Source organism: Cylas formicarius, unplaced genomic scaffold (genome assembly GCF_029955315.1).
Source record: "Cylas formicarius isolate icCylForm1 unplaced genomic scaffold, icCylForm1.1 PGA_scaffold_1__22_contigs__length_36826433, whole genome shotgun sequence".
Classification (NCBI taxonomy): Eukaryota; Metazoa; Arthropoda; class Insecta; order Coleoptera; family Brentidae; genus Cylas; species Cylas formicarius.
Genome location: NW_026844264.1, coordinates 29,757,384 through 29,775,575, shown reverse-complemented (window position 1 = coordinate 29,775,575; position 18,192 = coordinate 29,757,384). Strand labels below are relative to the sequence as shown.

At 34.8% G+C, this 18,192-nt stretch overlaps 1 protein-coding gene across 8 annotated transcripts in view; it reads left to right on the top strand.

Annotated features, from left to right (window-relative positions):
* LOC132696590 (nuclear receptor coactivator 3-like) overlaps window positions 1-18,192 on the top strand; it is a 292,746-nt gene that overhangs the window by 234,735 nt on the left and 39,819 nt on the right. For all 8 annotated transcript variants that reach the window (XM_060661507.1, XM_060661509.1, XM_060661504.1 and 5 more), the window contains exons 2-7: window positions 1,008-1,112; window positions 10,089-10,260; window positions 12,234-12,380; window positions 13,205-13,444; window positions 13,508-13,974; window positions 17,196-17,567. In XM_060661507.1, coding sequence (XP_060517490.1) covers window positions 1,008-1,112; window positions 10,089-10,260; window positions 12,234-12,380; window positions 13,205-13,444; window positions 13,508-13,974; window positions 17,196-17,567 — 1,503 coding nt within the window. The remainder of the gene's footprint in view (window positions 1-1,007; window positions 1,113-10,088; window positions 10,261-12,233; window positions 12,381-13,204; window positions 13,445-13,507; window positions 13,975-17,195; window positions 17,568-18,192) is intronic.

The following is an 18,192-nucleotide window of genomic DNA, read 5'->3' as shown; positions in this document are numbered from 1 at the left end:
AGAAAATGTAACATAAAATGCGCAAAAAAACATTTTGATGAGAATAGAACAATAATTCAATTTATCGTTATAATTATAGAGGGAACTTAATATTTGAATAAACATCTGCATACACATCAACGCATTTTTCGTTACTTCACTTCAGGAATGTCACATTTTTAAATAATGCGGTTTTAATGGATTTGATTGAATTGATTTTTCTTCGACGTCCTTACTATGGGAATCTATCGCAACATATCTTTTGATAATTTATTTATTATTTAATAATCTATTTGAAAAAAATAACGTATCACTAATTATCTAATTATAACGGCATTAAAATTATGATGCTTAAAACACCCCGTCGCAAAGATTTTACTCTTACCCAGGATACTGGGATAAATATATAATAAAAATATGTTTAAAACTGACAGAATAGGGTATAGCAAAGTATTTTGCAGAAACGTTCAGAAAGTGATATTGGAGAAGCAAATGGACTACCGTACAGGGTGTTCTATTTAAAAATTCTACGTTATGGTTACTTGTTCATACAAGTAACACTGAACGTCTAGTAATTCAGCGACCGCGTTGCAATATTTGTCGGCATTTGGCTGCAGTAGTTATTTTCAAAAACCAATATCAGCATCAATATCCCGTTTTATGAGTCTATTCGGTAAGGAGAGATCAGAAGACGGGGAAATAAAAAAACTGTAAAATTGCATCGCTCACGGACTAAATGTCATTAAAAACGCTCGAGCCGCTGCGCTGCAGTGGCGAATTGCAGTGCGATTTAGTCACGCTAGATAATGGATTTAGTTACTGGTTTTAACGTAATTAAATATGAAAAAAATTGACCATTAATTTAATTTAACGGTTAATATTTCTTGTATAGTTAATTATTATAGTAAGTTTTGTCGGCTATTATCGCTAACATATTATAACGGCTTTTTACCTTGGAAAACAGAATCATATCAAAATACAGATTTTTATTTAGCGCAGATCTTAACGATTGTGAATTTGTGTTGCAGGCTCGGCCCGTGTGAGCTGCAGGACCCGGTTTGGGCTAAGATGAGCGCCCTGGCCGGAGTCAACAAGAAACGGAAAAAAGCTGAGAATAAACCGCAGTCCCAGATGTGAGTATCCCCTTCATCTTTATCTTAGAAACCAATCTCACGTGTTCTATTTGATATTGTCTCTGTGTACGATCCACGTTACGTTTAGCTAAAGGACCATTCAGACTGTGGAAGTTGCAGATGTACTTCTTCCGGGTTTTCTTGATTGTCCTGTTTAAAACTGAATTATTTCATTGATGATAGAAAGAAGAAAGTGCTAGATTAAATATTTGGTATTATAGAATAAAATGTGGTGTCATGTTTCGTGATAATGTTCAGAAAAAGCTGATGTCGTTGATTTCTGGTGTTCTTTTAGTCTAGTTGGTATTTTTCTGAAGATAAAATTCCTCTCACCGCAGCGGCCGTTCACAGCATAACATGCGTCTAAGCCAAAGAACACATCAGAGAAACAGGTCGAAAATTAACAACCGGACTAAAAGAACATCAGAGATCAATCAGAGTTCATCAAATAACAACGTCAGCAGTTTCTGAACGTTACCATGAAACAGGTCACCAGATATTATTCTATCCAGGACTTTCTTCTATCCAAGAAAATTAATTACATAAACTCACAAAACATAAATGGAGAAATCCAGAAGAAGTGTACCTATAAGTTTGATGTCTTGTTTGACTTAGGTGCAAGAAGTGTGCAGAACATTTTATTTGGAAAATTAAACACTAGATAAGGCAGATAATTTTTTGAAGATGAAATTTAAGCTAGCAAAGTTCAATTTCCTTATCTCGAAAGTCTGCTTAATGTATTTTTTTTTTAATAATTTTTGTGTGACTATTGGGTTTCTGTTTAATATTCATTTAACTGCGAAGTATAATTTGTTTCCACCCTGCAGTAAGTCAAAACAAGCGAAATCGGGCAAAATTTACTTTCTTTATTCTATTTTATTAAATAATATATTAATATTTAATGGATATATTAATTTTTTTGTAAGCGGCCTTTGTTTGGCAAATTCTTGTCCGTTCGCGGAATCGAAATATGATGAATTAATTCAAGAAGAAGAACGCATGTCCATCACTATATTCTGAACAATTAAATAGCTACTAGACAAATGTTAAAAGGAAACATTAAATTATGCGCATCGCTTCTAACATTTTTTCGGCAATATTTAGGAGCAAAATGCCATGACCGCCTGAAGTGCATCAATTTTACGATATTTACTACTCCTGTGCTATATTAATAGTTGCTTACATCCCATTACTATCATGATTCAATTACATTGCGCACAAACTGCCTTTGCTTATGTCTAGGTGTACGAAAAAATGTTAACATATTCTATATCTAAAATATTTGGCTATATCATGCCGGAATATCTTTTAAGTGAATCATTTTACTGAGTAATAAGTTTATTTCCAAAAAACGTCATCAGGTCTTCATTTTGAACACCCTGTATCTTAAAACAAAGAAATTGGGAATCTAAACCAAATATTGATAATAGTCTTAAACTGTACACAATCGGTTCCCCGCGAATCCACCGAAATATTAAATAAAATCGGTTTACATATGTTAAGTGCATCATGATTGTATTTTTCAGTGTTTCCCATTTTTCTTTCAATCATTAAGGAACTCCCTGTGATAAGAAAGTAGTAGCAGTCATCTCGTACCTATTTAACTAACTAACTAACAAAAACTAATGGTATTTTATGCAACAAGTTCGATAAACACCGAATCACGAATTTGGTTTGCTTAGTTTTGATTAGCATCATAAAATGAGGGACTGAATGCGTTTATAGATGGTTTCAACAATGTATTTATTTTGAAAACTTAGGTGTTCCACTCAGATTAATTCTAGTAGTTAGTAATATTAGATCTATTTGAACAGGCCCATCGTGAAGCATTTGTCATTATTGTGCAGGTTTTTTTTTTGGTTTGTGTTCCATCCAATAAACCGATTCTGTCAGAAGATGATTATAACGGAATGGCTTAGCCACGGTTGTCGTTTCTTTTTTACTCAACAATCTGCTTAAACATTTTTTTAATTAAACGCTACGTTTAACAAATTGGTGCGATCCTGCCGTTTCGAGAAAACTGTTTTTCTTTCCGACTGAGCAGCGTTTCCGGTTTTCTTTGCGATCGGCAGGCAGTATATACAATCCCCCGCCACTCCAGGTCGAGAGATGCAAGCTTCAAAGGGATGTAATCCCTCAAACGCAGAGAAGTGGTTTCTGAGTGGGATTAAAAAATGACTTCGTCCCGCATCAAAGGCCGAAAAGGGAATAAGCACAACGTGCGAACGTGTCTAAATCACTCGATAAAAACTTATTTGACGTAGGAAACGGACGTCGTATACCATAGAGACGCATATAGAACAAAACGGGTTCTTTACTTGCCATTTATCGTTGCCACCAGTTCGGGATACAATATTTGAAGATTCTGGTAGAATGCTTCAATGTCGACGCAATTTCGTCAACATGATCATAACCCCGCTAATTAGTTCGAGTCTAGCTTTTGATTTTACATAACATAGAGACATTCGAAAATAAGATTGAATAGAATATAATGGAAATCATTTATTATCATACTATGAGATGTGTTCCGGAGATCGACTATCAAACCTTAGAATCCAGAATTAAATTTTCAAGGAAAATACCTCTCCATTTATTCAAATTTTGGATCGTTAAAGTCATTTCAATTTTTGTATTCTTCATTGGATTTGAAAATTATATCCGCTAAATTAGTTGTACAATTTAAATATATTATTCTACGATTTTATTTTTTATTAATGCTTGTTTCTCTCTTATTCTTCTTATTTTCACAAACTTTGCGTTTTGTATCAAAATAATTCGATTTGACAAATAAAATTACGCCTTAAAGTCAAAATTGACATAGATAATAAAAGCATTTTTTTCGTTTTTTATTACTTTCACAAATTTTGAAATAACTTGTACGGAAATACCGCCGTATCCTTTTTGTGTATTCCCAAATTTAAATTCTGATAAGACAGGGTCATTTTCTGGTACTTTCTAAGTAAAAAGCGTATTAATTGTTCAATATCTGTCTTTTAAATCGTTTGCAAGACATTTTTAACTCACCGTGTAAACCCATGGAGACCAAGCCGAAAAAGAACGAATACTGTTAAGGGTTATTATTCTTACTAATGAAAAATGAACATAAGAAAACTTTTGTTGGACATAATTGTAATCAAATCAAGTTTTATTCAATTAACCAACTTAATAATTATTACAAGAAACAAACATTTCTACGTGACAACCGCACGCTTTTATTTTTTATTATTTTGAAAAACTATTTTTTGATTCGGAACTCATTAACAGCATCCGGAATTTTATGCCAAAGTTCTTTATTGGATTTTTGTACGCCAGTGATTTAATATAGTCCCAAACACAAAAATCCATTCGATTTCTTACAACCAAAGGCAAGGTCAGGTAAGGTAAATAATGTAAAACCGTCGCTGCATCAAGATTTAAGGGTAATTCAAATGTTCGTAGTGCTTAATTATTTACTATGCCTACTCACAAGTGCGTCTTTAATTTGTGTTGGAAATGCCTTTCTTATATCAATTGAGGATTTTTTAATTCCCACGAATGTATGTTATTAAAAATAAAAATGCTGCCGCTGGTAAAAGTAGCTTCTTCAGTAAATAGTATTTTGTTAACAAAACTAGGATCTTCATTTTGGTGGATTCGACCAAAAATTTAATTTTGCTTGCAGATCAGGAGGCAGTAAATGCTAGATTGGTGTGAAATAGTCAGGATAAAGAATTTAAAGTGTGTGTGTGTGCAGGAAGTGCCATCTACAAGCGCATTTTTGGGTCTACATAGATAATACAAAACGAAAAAAATAAAATCTCTTTTATCACCCTGTATCTCTGTAAGTTTTGATTGTGGGACATAAGGACATAGGACCTAGGACAAAAATGGCTTATACCTGTTGAAAAACCCTGTATAGTTTTAAGGACAACTGGACTAACTATCTTCATTCATCTACCTGTTACAACCTTGGCTTCTATTTTACCACCTAAACCTACAGCAATACAAGAGAAAAAAGTTTCAATGTTTAATACCTTGATTTGTATTTGTTTGTCGTTTGCAACTCGAAGTTGACTCGAACTAGATATAACAAATATATTGCCCTATGCTGAAAGCATAAAAAAAAAAACAAAAACCTTTATGCGACGACTGACATTTTCATAATATACAACAGCACATAACCCTGAACCCAAAATAGAGCCCTATTCAAGGGTTATTAAAAAAAAAACAACATTTTTGTATCTTATTTTTAATTTAAACAACTTGAAGTAATTACGGTAGAGCAACTGTATAATATATCGAATGTGTCGCAGAAAAACATTATAAATAATGCCACACACAATCACGAAAGAATAATATCGATGAGATCAGAACAACAATGTTTGTGTTTACGACGAACTAAAAGATGCTCCTCTATATTAATTAGTGATTTCGATGAGGCGATATCTGTTCGTTAAAATCGCCAAACCGGTTGGCCCACCCGAAAATAGAGTGTTGTTATTAATCGAATGAGTCGAAAAAATTCGTTATGTAGAATGCCTATCATTCTTTTGCGGCAAAATTCAAAAACTCAAAATTATTTTCCCAAATTGAATATGTATTAGGTGCAGCTGTCGGAAAGTACTATTTTTGTTTTTGTTTGTTCAACGTAGAAGTCAGCAAAATTTGTTTTCAAAGCCTCGTTCTGCATGCAACCATTTTCGTCACAGACGTGCTTTATCGTACTATACGTACGTAATTAAAAAATAATAAGATCCTAACTGGAAAATGACTCAGTAGTGTGGTTGTCATAGTAATATTAGGCCCATGGAGAAAATACTAAAAAAGAGGATTCGTGATTTTTTATATTTAAAAGTAAGTGGGACACATCCTTCTCAAGATAATAGGTAGATACAATATTTTTTATACATATTATTACATGACAAAATCCGCGTTTTCCCCAAATTATATTTTACGTGCAACTTGCTCTCCGTAATATCGATATTCTCAATTTCTACAGCATCGCAAGTTAAAAGCGTTTTTTTGCACTAGTATATTTGGAAAATAGTTTGAAAAACGCCACTTTGGTCACGAGTTTGATTTGACACGAGTTTACTTAAGAAGTCCTATACTTTTTCTACGACCCGGGTGCATTTTTGCAAAACAGTAAATTCGCTAAGTAACGTGTCACGTGACCATTAGAACTGACAAACAAAATACTATGGCTGGAATCTATCGAAAACATCCGATCGCTTAAAAACACGAAACTAAACGTGACTATTTCCGCACACCTAATCCGTGTATATGTTGTTGGGTATTTTTAAGTAAGGAGTAGAAACACATTTTTTTCCTGATGTTTTGTTTTTGGTGTTTCTATACCATCTTTTAAAATTCTTTTGCGTTGTATTTTTTGTTGGTTATTTGTAGTTGTATCTTTTATTTAATTGAATATAACCTGTTAAGCTTAATGTAAAAAAAATTTGAACATTAAAATGGTATTGTCTAAGTCTTTAGCCGAATGTAAAGTCTATAAAATTAAATTAAATATATTATATGTTAAATAAATATAAATACACTGCCCAAAATCTGTATAGTTTTTTGGCCACACATTGTACGTTTTTTAATAAATATCTTCGATTTTGTATGAATTTGATAAAGGTATAAATGGTATTGTCTAAGTCTTTAGCCGAATGTAAAATCTATAACATTAAATTAAATATATTTAATGTTAAATAAATATAAATATACTGCCCAATATCTGTATAGTTTTTTGGCAACACTGTACGTTTTTTAATAAATATCTTCGATTTTGTTTGAATTTGATAAAGGCATATTTGTAAGGTATGAAGTTAATTGAGCCCTAATTAGCGATATAGTTCCAGTATCCAATTTTTTTGAGTAAAAAAATTGTGTTTGACTTGACTGTTATTTGTTTTGTAAAATAAGCTTGCGTTTGGTTGTTGAAAAACGAATTTGCTGTAGTTGGATTTTTATAGTTACGTAGTTCCAAAATAAAATTTCATTTTTTAAAATAATTATGAATTTGGCACCAATTAAGGTCGCCTGTGGACTTAAGAACCACCGTGCTGCGCTGCAACAAACAATTTGTGAAATTTTTCTTCACAATAAGGGGATGTAAAATCATCGTTCATTAATAAAATCATCGGTTCCCGTCAGTTAAAGGAGAAGACAGTTACGATATATAAATTTGTGATACTGACTTATTGACTTGCGTCGTCTGATATCCGCCATCGTGTTAAAAACCTCTACGTCGCGTTTTATGCAAGCGGTATTATAATAACAAAAGCCCAAGTCGAACACTTGGTAACCAAGAACACTCTTCCCCACTTTTTTTTATTGTTTAAAAAATCCGTGCGACGCGAAAACGCCGACAGTGACGGTTTTTTTTATGCGCTTTTCGCTTGCCTCGCGTTTCTTGCATCGCTTTAGATAAGTTCGCGCTAGTGTCGTCGCGATATCCCCGCGCACAAAGGTTTTTTCTTCTATTTTTCGGAGAACCCTGCTCGTCTTCACAGGATATTATTGATTGTGATTATGGCTGACAGTGCCAGTTCGTAAGTCATTTCGTAATTTCGTTTGAGTTTTGTGTAGGATTGCTCGCCGAGTCACTTTTAACAGTATTAGTCGTTTTATCGTACTTTATCTACAATTCGAAGCGGATTTGACGCAATGAAAAATTTGCAACCAGTAAAACGCAAGTGAAAAAGATAACGCGTATCGAAACTTATTTTCTAAAGACCAAGACCGTGTGAGGGACGGGTGACGTCATAACGAAGAATCGGTCTTTCCTACTGTAGTGTAACCAAATCTACACCTTTTTTTACACACATTTTGGTGCACCAATATTTTTCCGTTCGTCACTTAGCTGGTGGTTAAATAAACATGTAACTTTCCGAGAGTCCAGTGCACTGATGATGGTAGAATATTAGATTTTTGTTATTAATTTTTGGAAATATCACTACCAACTATTGCGTCACTGATTGCAGTGTTTTTACACTTTTTTGCTTAGTAATTTTGTTAATGTATTAATGAGGTAGCCTATATATAGACGTACGTATTATTATTATTAAATTACCAAACTATACGTACCATTTCCAAATTTCACTTGCTGCATAGTGCTAGATATTTATTTGTTGATAATATATCTCATGATCACAAAATCCTAAAGTATACACACACATACAATAAACGTAGTGATTTTCAAACTCACCATATAGAATATAGACAATAGTCAAAAGGACCTAATAAGAAGGAAAATGGATAACCTGAAAAAGAAGCTAGAGGAAGATGAAACCAATATCGGCAGAAAACTTACATAATTGTGATTGAGACAGACTATACATGAGCAAGGAAGTTTATAACAAAAACATCACTATCCTACTTGAATGATTTTTTTTTACATGATTTACTCGCTTATTAATCAAAAATTTAACAGTCTCTCTTTAGATACTAAGGAATTGATGAGTTGTCGGGCGGGTTTTATAAAAAAAAAAATCATATTTAGTCGGAAATTTTATTGCCTTCTTAAGAACTACTGATCCTCAATATCAATATATACAATAGAATAGTGGATCATTCATTAGATGACACATGAGGCAAAAAGCAACCGACATTTTTTAAAAAATAATATACAGTGTCAACACTAAAGCCCGCGTCATAATAAATGTACCAGTTTGTGCATCAAATATAATAAATAACTCGATGACGAAAGTTCTTAAACATTTGCCATTACCTGTAAAAATTGTCTATTTTATAAAAAATCTTACAAATTCTTTCTCGAAAATATTGAAAAATTTTATTTGCAAATTTTCAAATAAGACATCGGAACAATTTGATTTTTTCACGTTTTTAACCCTTTTTTTATTTTTATTAAATTTATAGTATATTATGCAACAAGTGCGGAAACGGCATTTGACTCACGAATTTATTTGACACGAGCTGAGCGAATGTAACGAGTGACTTAAAAAATTTACCGCACGTGTAGCATAATATACTTTTTCTACGACCGTTAGTTTTTGGGTATATTTTCGCAAAACAACACGAATTCATTCACTGTCCGTCGGAATTAATGAACGTCAAAATGCAAAGCATGGGAAATATCGCCGAAAACATCCGATTGCTCCCGAACCCGTGCGGTAAAATCCCGGAAATGTCCGAAGTGGCTTGGAACCGTGGAAAACGATGGGAGTAAAAAAATATATAAGGAAGTGATGAACTTGACGGCGTACTTTAATAAAGTCTATTTAAAGTAGTTTAAATTTGTAGAAAATTAAAAACGAAGCTATTCCCAATAACATTTTCTATATCTTCCTTAAGAAGTTTTTATAGAAATTGTTCATTCATGTGTTAAAACAATTTATCCCCAGGATCCAAATTTGCTCAAGCTCATTAATAATATATGCCGATATGATATGGGCTTACAATTTATAATTTCTTTTTTCTTTCAAAGTCGTTGAGGCCCTTCACGAGGCCATGTGGTCGTCCGTATATTATCCAAAATCTTTCATAAACCAAAGGCGACGGTCGCGTTGCTTAAAATTGGCTGCGCCGGCAAGCTGGCGTTCGTAGTAATGAAAAGTTTGCAAGACGTATTACAGAAAATGGGCAGGTTTTTCGTAAAAAAATAGGAGTGTAAAGACCAACGCTTCCGTTCACCTGTTCCGACCAGGTGGTGACATCTAATGCGATCCAGCATACATGCCTATCTACGTCGTATTTCATTATAATGCCACCTTTTGCTTTGCGTTTAAATATTGAGGAGATTTCGGAGAAGCATATGGCAGAGAAAAATGTGTTTTATGGCTTAACTCAGTGTTTTCTTGATTTAAAACGATTTTTTTAGCGAATTCGGCAACAATAGAAGAGTAATTCGATGATAAATACAGAGTGTCTGTTTGCTGTTTCGCTTTGCTTACAGTTAAAAGTCGGAAACAAAGAATCCCGCCAAATCTTGGGTTTTATTGTGCCTGTCATAGTAATAATCGGTATTTGTTACAGAAACAAATGCAACAATGAGAAACGGCGCCGCGAACAGGAAAACATCTACATAGAAGAGCTGGCCGAGCTGATATCCGCCAATTTTGCGGACATGAGCTCGCTGTCCGTCAAGCCGGACAAGTGCGCCATCTTACAAGAAACCGTTAACCAGATCCGCAGGATCAAACAGCAGGTAAACATCGTATAGTGTAAAATATAAACATGTTCCATTCAACATCATTGCAAAAAATCCTATTAAACCTCTTTCCGTAAGTCACTCAACTACTTCAAATGTCGGCTTGATAATGAGAACCGCAACTGTAAAATGAATTCATTTGTTTGGCATCGGCAAAATACCACCAACAAAATAATAAAATATATTATGAGATAATTAAATTGCAGAAATTACAAACTCTCACACTACTGAAAGAATGTTTTGTGTCCATGATATGCTTCTTTTTCTTCTCTTTGACCAAAAAATTCTTTTGGTAGTAAATGAAGTAAAATAAATTAATTATTACTTATCAATTACTCAAGTTCAAATCATATTCGCAAAATGGGGTTAAAGGTAAATTAAATTTGATGTTACCAATGAGCTATATTATGTTAAGATCTAACCAAAACGAATAACATAAAAATTATATGCAAAAGGTCAGGAGTAAAGAGTAAGAAGATAAGTTAAGAAGAGTCACACATTATTACAAAAGCGATAACAATTACAAGCCCACTCAATATAAAATTATAAAACGTTATGTCAAAACAATATGAAAGAGATCAACAATAATATAGAGAGGCCAGATCTTAAGATACTGTAATAATAGGGAACGAAGAAATATTTAAGTCGGTTAATTCGTTGCACAATTGGGGAGTACTCTTGGTGAAATGGTCCTTTTTTGTAGTGGATACTGTTTATACGTTATATAAAAACCATATCTAAAAAAGTGAGGTACAGCACAGAGGACTTCAAATGATGAATATCGGTTTCAAATTATTAACAATACTGCGTCGATTTTCTATTGATGACCACCTAGTTTCCTGTAATTTGTATTTCGGCATCCTTCTACGTATATTCTGAATTCTTATTGTTATTCACAAAAATCAATTGTTTTTAGTTTTTTTTAAATATGAAGATTATTTACACTGTTCAATCAAACATCATTCTTTGTTCTGTAGTCGCGTAGTTGTAAACTGATTTTAAGATATTTAAAAAAAAAATCGAATAGTAAATTGGCTGCTGTTTAGACGAAGAAGAGTATGAAAGCAAAAAAACGAAGGATATGTTAAAAAATGAAAAACTGAAAATGAATTTTTTACTTTATATAAAGAACTTCGATTATATTGTATTGTATGTTAAAATGTTCATTCAATTATATTTTAAATAAAATTTCATCGGACTGGATAAGAAAAAATACCATATACTACTACCATATCCACCGAATATACAAGATACGTTATGGGCAAGTGCAAAACCATTTTATTTTTAATGATTCCTAGAAGGGTGTAACTCAAAAAATAACTTTAAAAATGAAATATTTGTCACATCTGAACATTTAGGATACAATTCAATGCATAAAAATTATATTTGTTGTTCTGGCAAGAATTTTTCTAATATGATGACGCTGCTGATGAAAATGGGGCAGTTACAGAACAATGTAGTTGGTCTTTTTGGGGCTGCCCGATTCCATTAAAAGTATGACGAGAAGTAAACTGTAAATCATGGAAAAAGTAAGAAGTATATGGTCTATTCGAAGGTTGATCAGCATAGCCTCGATCAATATTAAGGCACATAATTAAATATTTGTTTTTTAACGGTATCAAAAATTACGCACGGTGGTCTTACTACTTACTCATTTCTCTGCTTTTTCCAAAATTGAAAACACACGTGGAAGAAATTTTCGGAATCGAAACAGAATTGTCTGTACGGAGGAGTTGTAAATTTGCAGCATGTCGTAGCAAAGAGAATTTAATGGAGTCAGAATTTAAAGGAAACTAACAACGCATACCGGGTGTTTCAAAAAATAAAAAAGCAAAACAACTATCCGGGGGCCCCTTTTAAGAACTTTCTTCCGAAGCAATCGTTTTGGGACACACGTTTATTACCTCAAATAACGTTATTTTTAAATATTAATTTTCTGAAACAATGTGTATATTAAAATGATGTTGCAGGACAACGGGGATCAGCAAAACACCGATCCGGTGCAGCAAGGTGAAGTGTCCTCTTCACGACCCACGATCCTGTCTAACGAAGTTTACGGGCCTCTTTTATTGGAGGCACTGGAGGGATTCCTTTTTGTAGTTAACAGCGATGGAAAGGTAAATATTTATTGGTTAACTGTTAAGCTGTAAATGTTAAGTAGCAAATGACAGTTTAAATTGATCACATTATCATATTAACTCTAATTCTAGTCCATAGGTATCATAAAAAATATTTTTTTAAGGGATTTGGAATTATCTCGTAGTTGTTTTATTTTTTAACGTTTTTTTATAAGTTTATGATTGAAAAGCCAGCATCAATTTTTTGTTATGTTCCCAGAAGCCTTCTATTGATATTGGGAGTTTAATAATTGCTGGACAAAAACGGCAAGTAAACACAGGACGAGACAACTCGTAGTTGGCGTCATATAAAAGAAGGCAATCGACGAACTTCGAAAAAAAGCAGAATAGTTTAGAGCGAAAACCATTCTGGTTCTTTTAGACGGTATCCCTGGGGTGCCTGACGTATTTAGATTGAAATCGATTAAGAATATTAGTAGCTTACAAAAAATCATATAAACCAAATCCTCCTTAAATTTTTGGATATGTCACTGCTAGATAACTGACTGTTAGTCGTAATACCTACGTGAAGCCTCCTTCAGTCCCGTTCATCAACTTCCATTTATTAATTAACCAAAACTACTGGAACCTTGGTCTGAATTTTGCTTGTTTTTCTTTCCAATGTCATAGCAAGACACAGCAGATCGTATGCGTCATATAACTATCGATCTTCCTGAATCTTGCGAAATAAACTTGAGCCGTTTGAGGCGACTTCCCGATAACAGATATCGAAGTCGCTATAGAAGGCTTCAGACAACTTTGATTTCGTTAACCAACGTTGGTATATAAATGATTCACTGGAGTGTCGTTTGACCGTTCCATAGGTCGAACACGTAACGGAAAACGTCTCAACGTACATCAGGTACACAAAAGAAGAAATCATCGGCAAGACCATTTACAATTTTATGCATCCGGGCGATCACACCAAATTCCATTCGAATTTGCTTCCCATGACCATCGAATGGGGCAGCGATCAGCCGGTTCCTACTAGATCCAAGTCGATCGATGTCCGGTTGTTGGTCAAGGATGACTTAGAAGATTCTCTGGAGGACAAACGACAGAGGGTGGGTGTTTCCGCGTTTAACTCACCCGTCCCCGTCGGCTTCATTAAAGATTTTGGGTTCCAGGTGGCGTGTTACGAATTGATGCACATTTCCAGTACCCAACTGCGGGATCACTTGTCGATATCGGAGGAAGACGGTAGCGATAGCGGCCCTTGTCTGTTGTGCGTGGCCAGCAGGATCTCGCACCGGGACAAGGCGTCGTGTTCGTTCGAACAGTTCACCACCAAATTGGACTCCAATGGAAAGATTATTTGCGTGGACACGTCTGGTGTTTCGGACTCGATCGCTTTAGCGTTACGTAAAGACTTTAAAAACCGCGTTCTGAGAGACCTGGTGCCGCCCCAGGACGATCACAAAGTGACCGCGCATTTGAAAGAGACTCTGAGTGCGGGTACGTCGATAAGTCAGGTCTATCGTATTCAAGTGGCGCCCGATAAGTTCGTGCAGGTGCAAACCAAGTCTAAACTGTTTAAAACGAACCCCCACGCGAGCGAGACGGATTTTATTATGGCGACGCATTCGATTATTAGGTGAGTCACTACGATTCAAAATTTGCAAAAGCAAATTCGACCTTTCAGTGACTGAATTTATATATAATTTATGGCGGCACCTTTTTATGTAATAAGCAAATTCGAGAAAGTTCTTTTGGGAAATTGTCGCAATCCGAATTCTGTTTTTGTCTCAGTGAAAGTGAGTGGAAAATATTCGGAAAAGCTTCGGACTTGCATACTTGTATAAATTTTAACAAAATCAACGTGAAAGTGGTAATAGCCCAAGAGCCAGCAACACGTGTTTCATGAAGTGTTTGATGCATCCCAAAATTTTCAGAAGGCGGTCAGTCTTACTTCAAGTTATATTCTTGTCGGATTTTTAACGTGGTTCGACATTTATTTAAAGTAGTCTCAGTAAATAAATTAAGTTTTCCAGCGTCTTTCTTTTTACATATCACACATGGTACACTTTTCATTTTTTCAATCGACATTTTATTTAAAAAGTTACTGTAAATTGTTAATAATAAATTAGATACTTTTTAATAAATAACATTCTTGACTTACATAGGTATTATAATAATAATGTAAAAACATGTGCTCACAACAACTAAGGTTAACTGAAAATATACAATGTACTGCCGGTACAGCTAACTGATCAACGGGTAGAACGGGACTGTAGCGGTGATCGGTGCTCTCACTCACGCCGCCTCTTATCCATTTCTCTTTTGAATAAGACTTTTGTAATTAATTTAATTATGAGACTGTTAAAATTACAGAGTGAATAACACTTCAAATTGTATTGAAAAAAAAAAGTTTGGGGAGGATTAAATGTATGTAAACGCTCTCAAAAATGTCTGCCTTGTTAAATTTTAATCTTAAAATTATTTAAACTTTCGATTAAAGTTTGTTGGCCTCTGAATAAAACACTTTTTTCGGGTTCAATTTTATCACACCTTTCCATTATGGGCAGTACCTAGTATCCCGAGTTGGCCAAAGCCAATGCAGGTATTCCGGCTGTTTATCCCATAGATAATGGAAAAATTTTGAGAAGTCCGAAGCTTTTTTTATTTCGACAATGTTGATGGGACGCTGAATCTTTTCCATTAACTTTCACTGTGACAAAAACAGATTTCAGATTACGGCAATTTCCCAAAAGAACTTTCTCGAATTTGCTTATTACATAAAAAGGTGCCGCCATAAATTATATAAAAATTCAGTCACTGAAAAGTCGAGATGCATCAAACACTTTATGAAACATGTATTACTAGCTCTCTCGAAAGTTGACTGCTAGTATATAAGCTTAGTAGCCTTCCAAACTATCTTAGTTTACACTGGATAACGGACAGTGATCCATCACTCTGAAACGTTAGCTAATGACAATGGAAGTTTAAACTTCTTTTAGTTTCGAAACTGAAAGCAATTTGCAAACAGAAAATTTCTTTGTAAAGGGGACAAGTTTTTTGTCATCCCTTATTATTTTCAATTAAAATCGGGATCAAGCAATACATCATTTAAAATAGGTTTTAATAAATGTTACAAACGGATCGGTTGTGTTGCGTTCAATGCAGCTTGCAATATTGTTGCACGTACTGGCTGATCCTTTTTGCCTAAAAATTTGCGAGTGATCAGTACTTGAGTACACCAACTGTAATAATTTGGCTGGACTGAGGTATTTCATGTGATAGATAAAAGGTCCGCTCGCAGTTTTTTGTGTTCATTAAAGTAACTCCGATTTCTTTGACATACGGAAGATCCAAATGATTAACTTACTGTCGGCTTCAATTTAGCTAGGTTATTGGAGCATCAAGGCGTTTCCTTAGGCCAACAAAACACAATAGAATGGTTTTATTTCTTGTGGAATCTCATAATATTTCACGAACTACAAAAATCAAACGCTCATATAAAATTGCAAAATGACCTTTCTGTAGGGCTTCGGGAAATTCCTGATTAGGGAATCTGATATTATATCAACAATTCTTCCTTTCAATCCATTACCAATTTTATTATTCCATAAACAAGGACATTCGCACATTCTTTCCGAGTAAGATACTCTCCTTTATGGTCACATAGAAGGCTGATGTTAAAAAGTACACGAGCCACAGTGGTAGATTTTAAAAATTTGCTGGTGCCAGTCAGATAGTGTCAGTATCCACGTATATAGAGAAAAAAACCTAGAAGGAGACATTCTACCATTGTTGTACATTTCTAAATTTAAATAAATGGTGTAGTTAGAATGCGAAAATGTTCTACTGTTTGTTTGTAGACTCCAGATTTTTGAGTTTTTTGTAATTTAGTTTTGTTGTTTTTTAGAGTGTGTTCTATGGTGTTTTCAGTTTTAAAAGCAATATTAAGATCAAATTTAGATAGACGTTTCGAAATTTTCTTGCTCGCTTCTCCTATGTATGTTTAATATAGACAGAGTTCAAAGTTATTTGAAACTGCTGTTTAGTTAAAATCTTTGAAAATCCGAACATTTTTTGTTCCAATTTAATTTGTATTAAATGGATTTTCATCAAGTAAAAGCCACTTCAATCCAAGATACTTGAGCTTTATGTTTACATAGAAAACTGATTTTATAAAGTACAAGAAACTGAGTGGTGGATTTTAGAGCTTTACTGGTGTCGGTCAGATAGTGCCAGAAATCCACGTATATGGAATCTTTGAAGATAAAGTTTGGCATTTAATGTGAATATGGGTTAAAAAAATTCAGTGCCCTTATGGAGTGATCCGAGTATTCAACGTTAAAGGAAAGGCTTGTTTTATTATTTAAACCCACCTAACACGCTTTAGCAATATATTTGCAACTTGCAACATATCGGCTTGATATGGATTTCTGGATACTTAGCATACATACATACAAATGTAGTTACTTTTATGGGGAGTACCTGTGAATAAGTTAACGGTTCCTACAGTAGATCCAATTAAAATTACACGTTTTGCATTTAATAATGCTTCGCTCTCTAGAAAACTCCGCCTTCCACATTTCACTTTAAATACGATAACAATGGATTTCGTCGTAAGATGTTTTCGTACATCATTTTCCGCAAACCACATGCCACCAAAGCTGATAACAGAGCCTCAGATAACGTTGAACTGAGGTGGCCGTTACTTGATGAAAATCGATTTATCAAAATAAATAAAAACTAAAAGTTCAGATTTTCACGAAGTTATATATATTGTTTCTACAACACGGTGTTGTAGAAACAATTGTCATGTCATAGCAATAACAGCAATTGGCAATAACTCCGTTTTCCTTCAAGCGACAATGAAAACGTCGGTCCGGGTGATCCCGGCGGAGGGAGTGGTATCGGCGGCCCGCTCATGACCAGCGTCGTTAACGGTACCGGAGGACCTTCTCCCCGCAACAGCTCGGCGACTACCGCCTCGTCAGCGGGAAGTGACAGCTCCTCCACGACATCTTCCGCTGGGGGCGGTCTGTTGGGGTCCTCGGTACCCGTTTCGGCCACCTCCACCATCAACTCCGCCAGCGTGTTCGCGCCGACTTATTTGGACAACGATTTCAGCATCGATTTCCCGACGACGACGTGGCCCGACCTCGATGCGAACTGGCACGAAGCGACTCGACCGGATTCGAGGCAAAGCGTCACCCCCGTCTCGACGCCGACACCAAGGTGAGTCACCACTAATAATAGGTTCGCAAACGTTTTTGGTTAACAAATACCCCGGAAAAACGTATTCGGTTGACCAATCTACTATCCCGATATTGGTTTTCGTAATCTAAGCTGTCCAGAATCTTATCTAGATTCGTCTCTCTGATTAAAATCCATAGTGAATTCATTGGTGACGCCTGGCCGACAGAATATCATTTGTGTGCCTGTTTCCTCCTCTTCTTTGCAGAATATGTATTCGGTGTTTCTTTGCACTCCCTTTATGTTTAGATGCCTCTTAAGCGACTACTATTATTATTGCGGTGGTCTTTCTTTTGTAGCTTAAGTTTGATGAATTTCTTGACCTGTCTTTATACTGGCATATCTATCCTCTGTGTACAGACAAAGACAGTGAAAATTTTCACTTTTTTGTCAAAGAATGTAGAAACGTCCTGCAAAGTTCTTTATGATGTTGGACGAGTCATTAGTTCAACATCTGGGGACCTCTTTTGATGTATTGCATTGTATCAAAATGCAATGCATTGCTCTTTTGATGCATTGCATTGCATTGCTCTGGAAATATGTGTTCTTTTTATGGAAGACAAGACAAGACAATAACAATGTCTAAACTGCATCAAGGAATACTTAT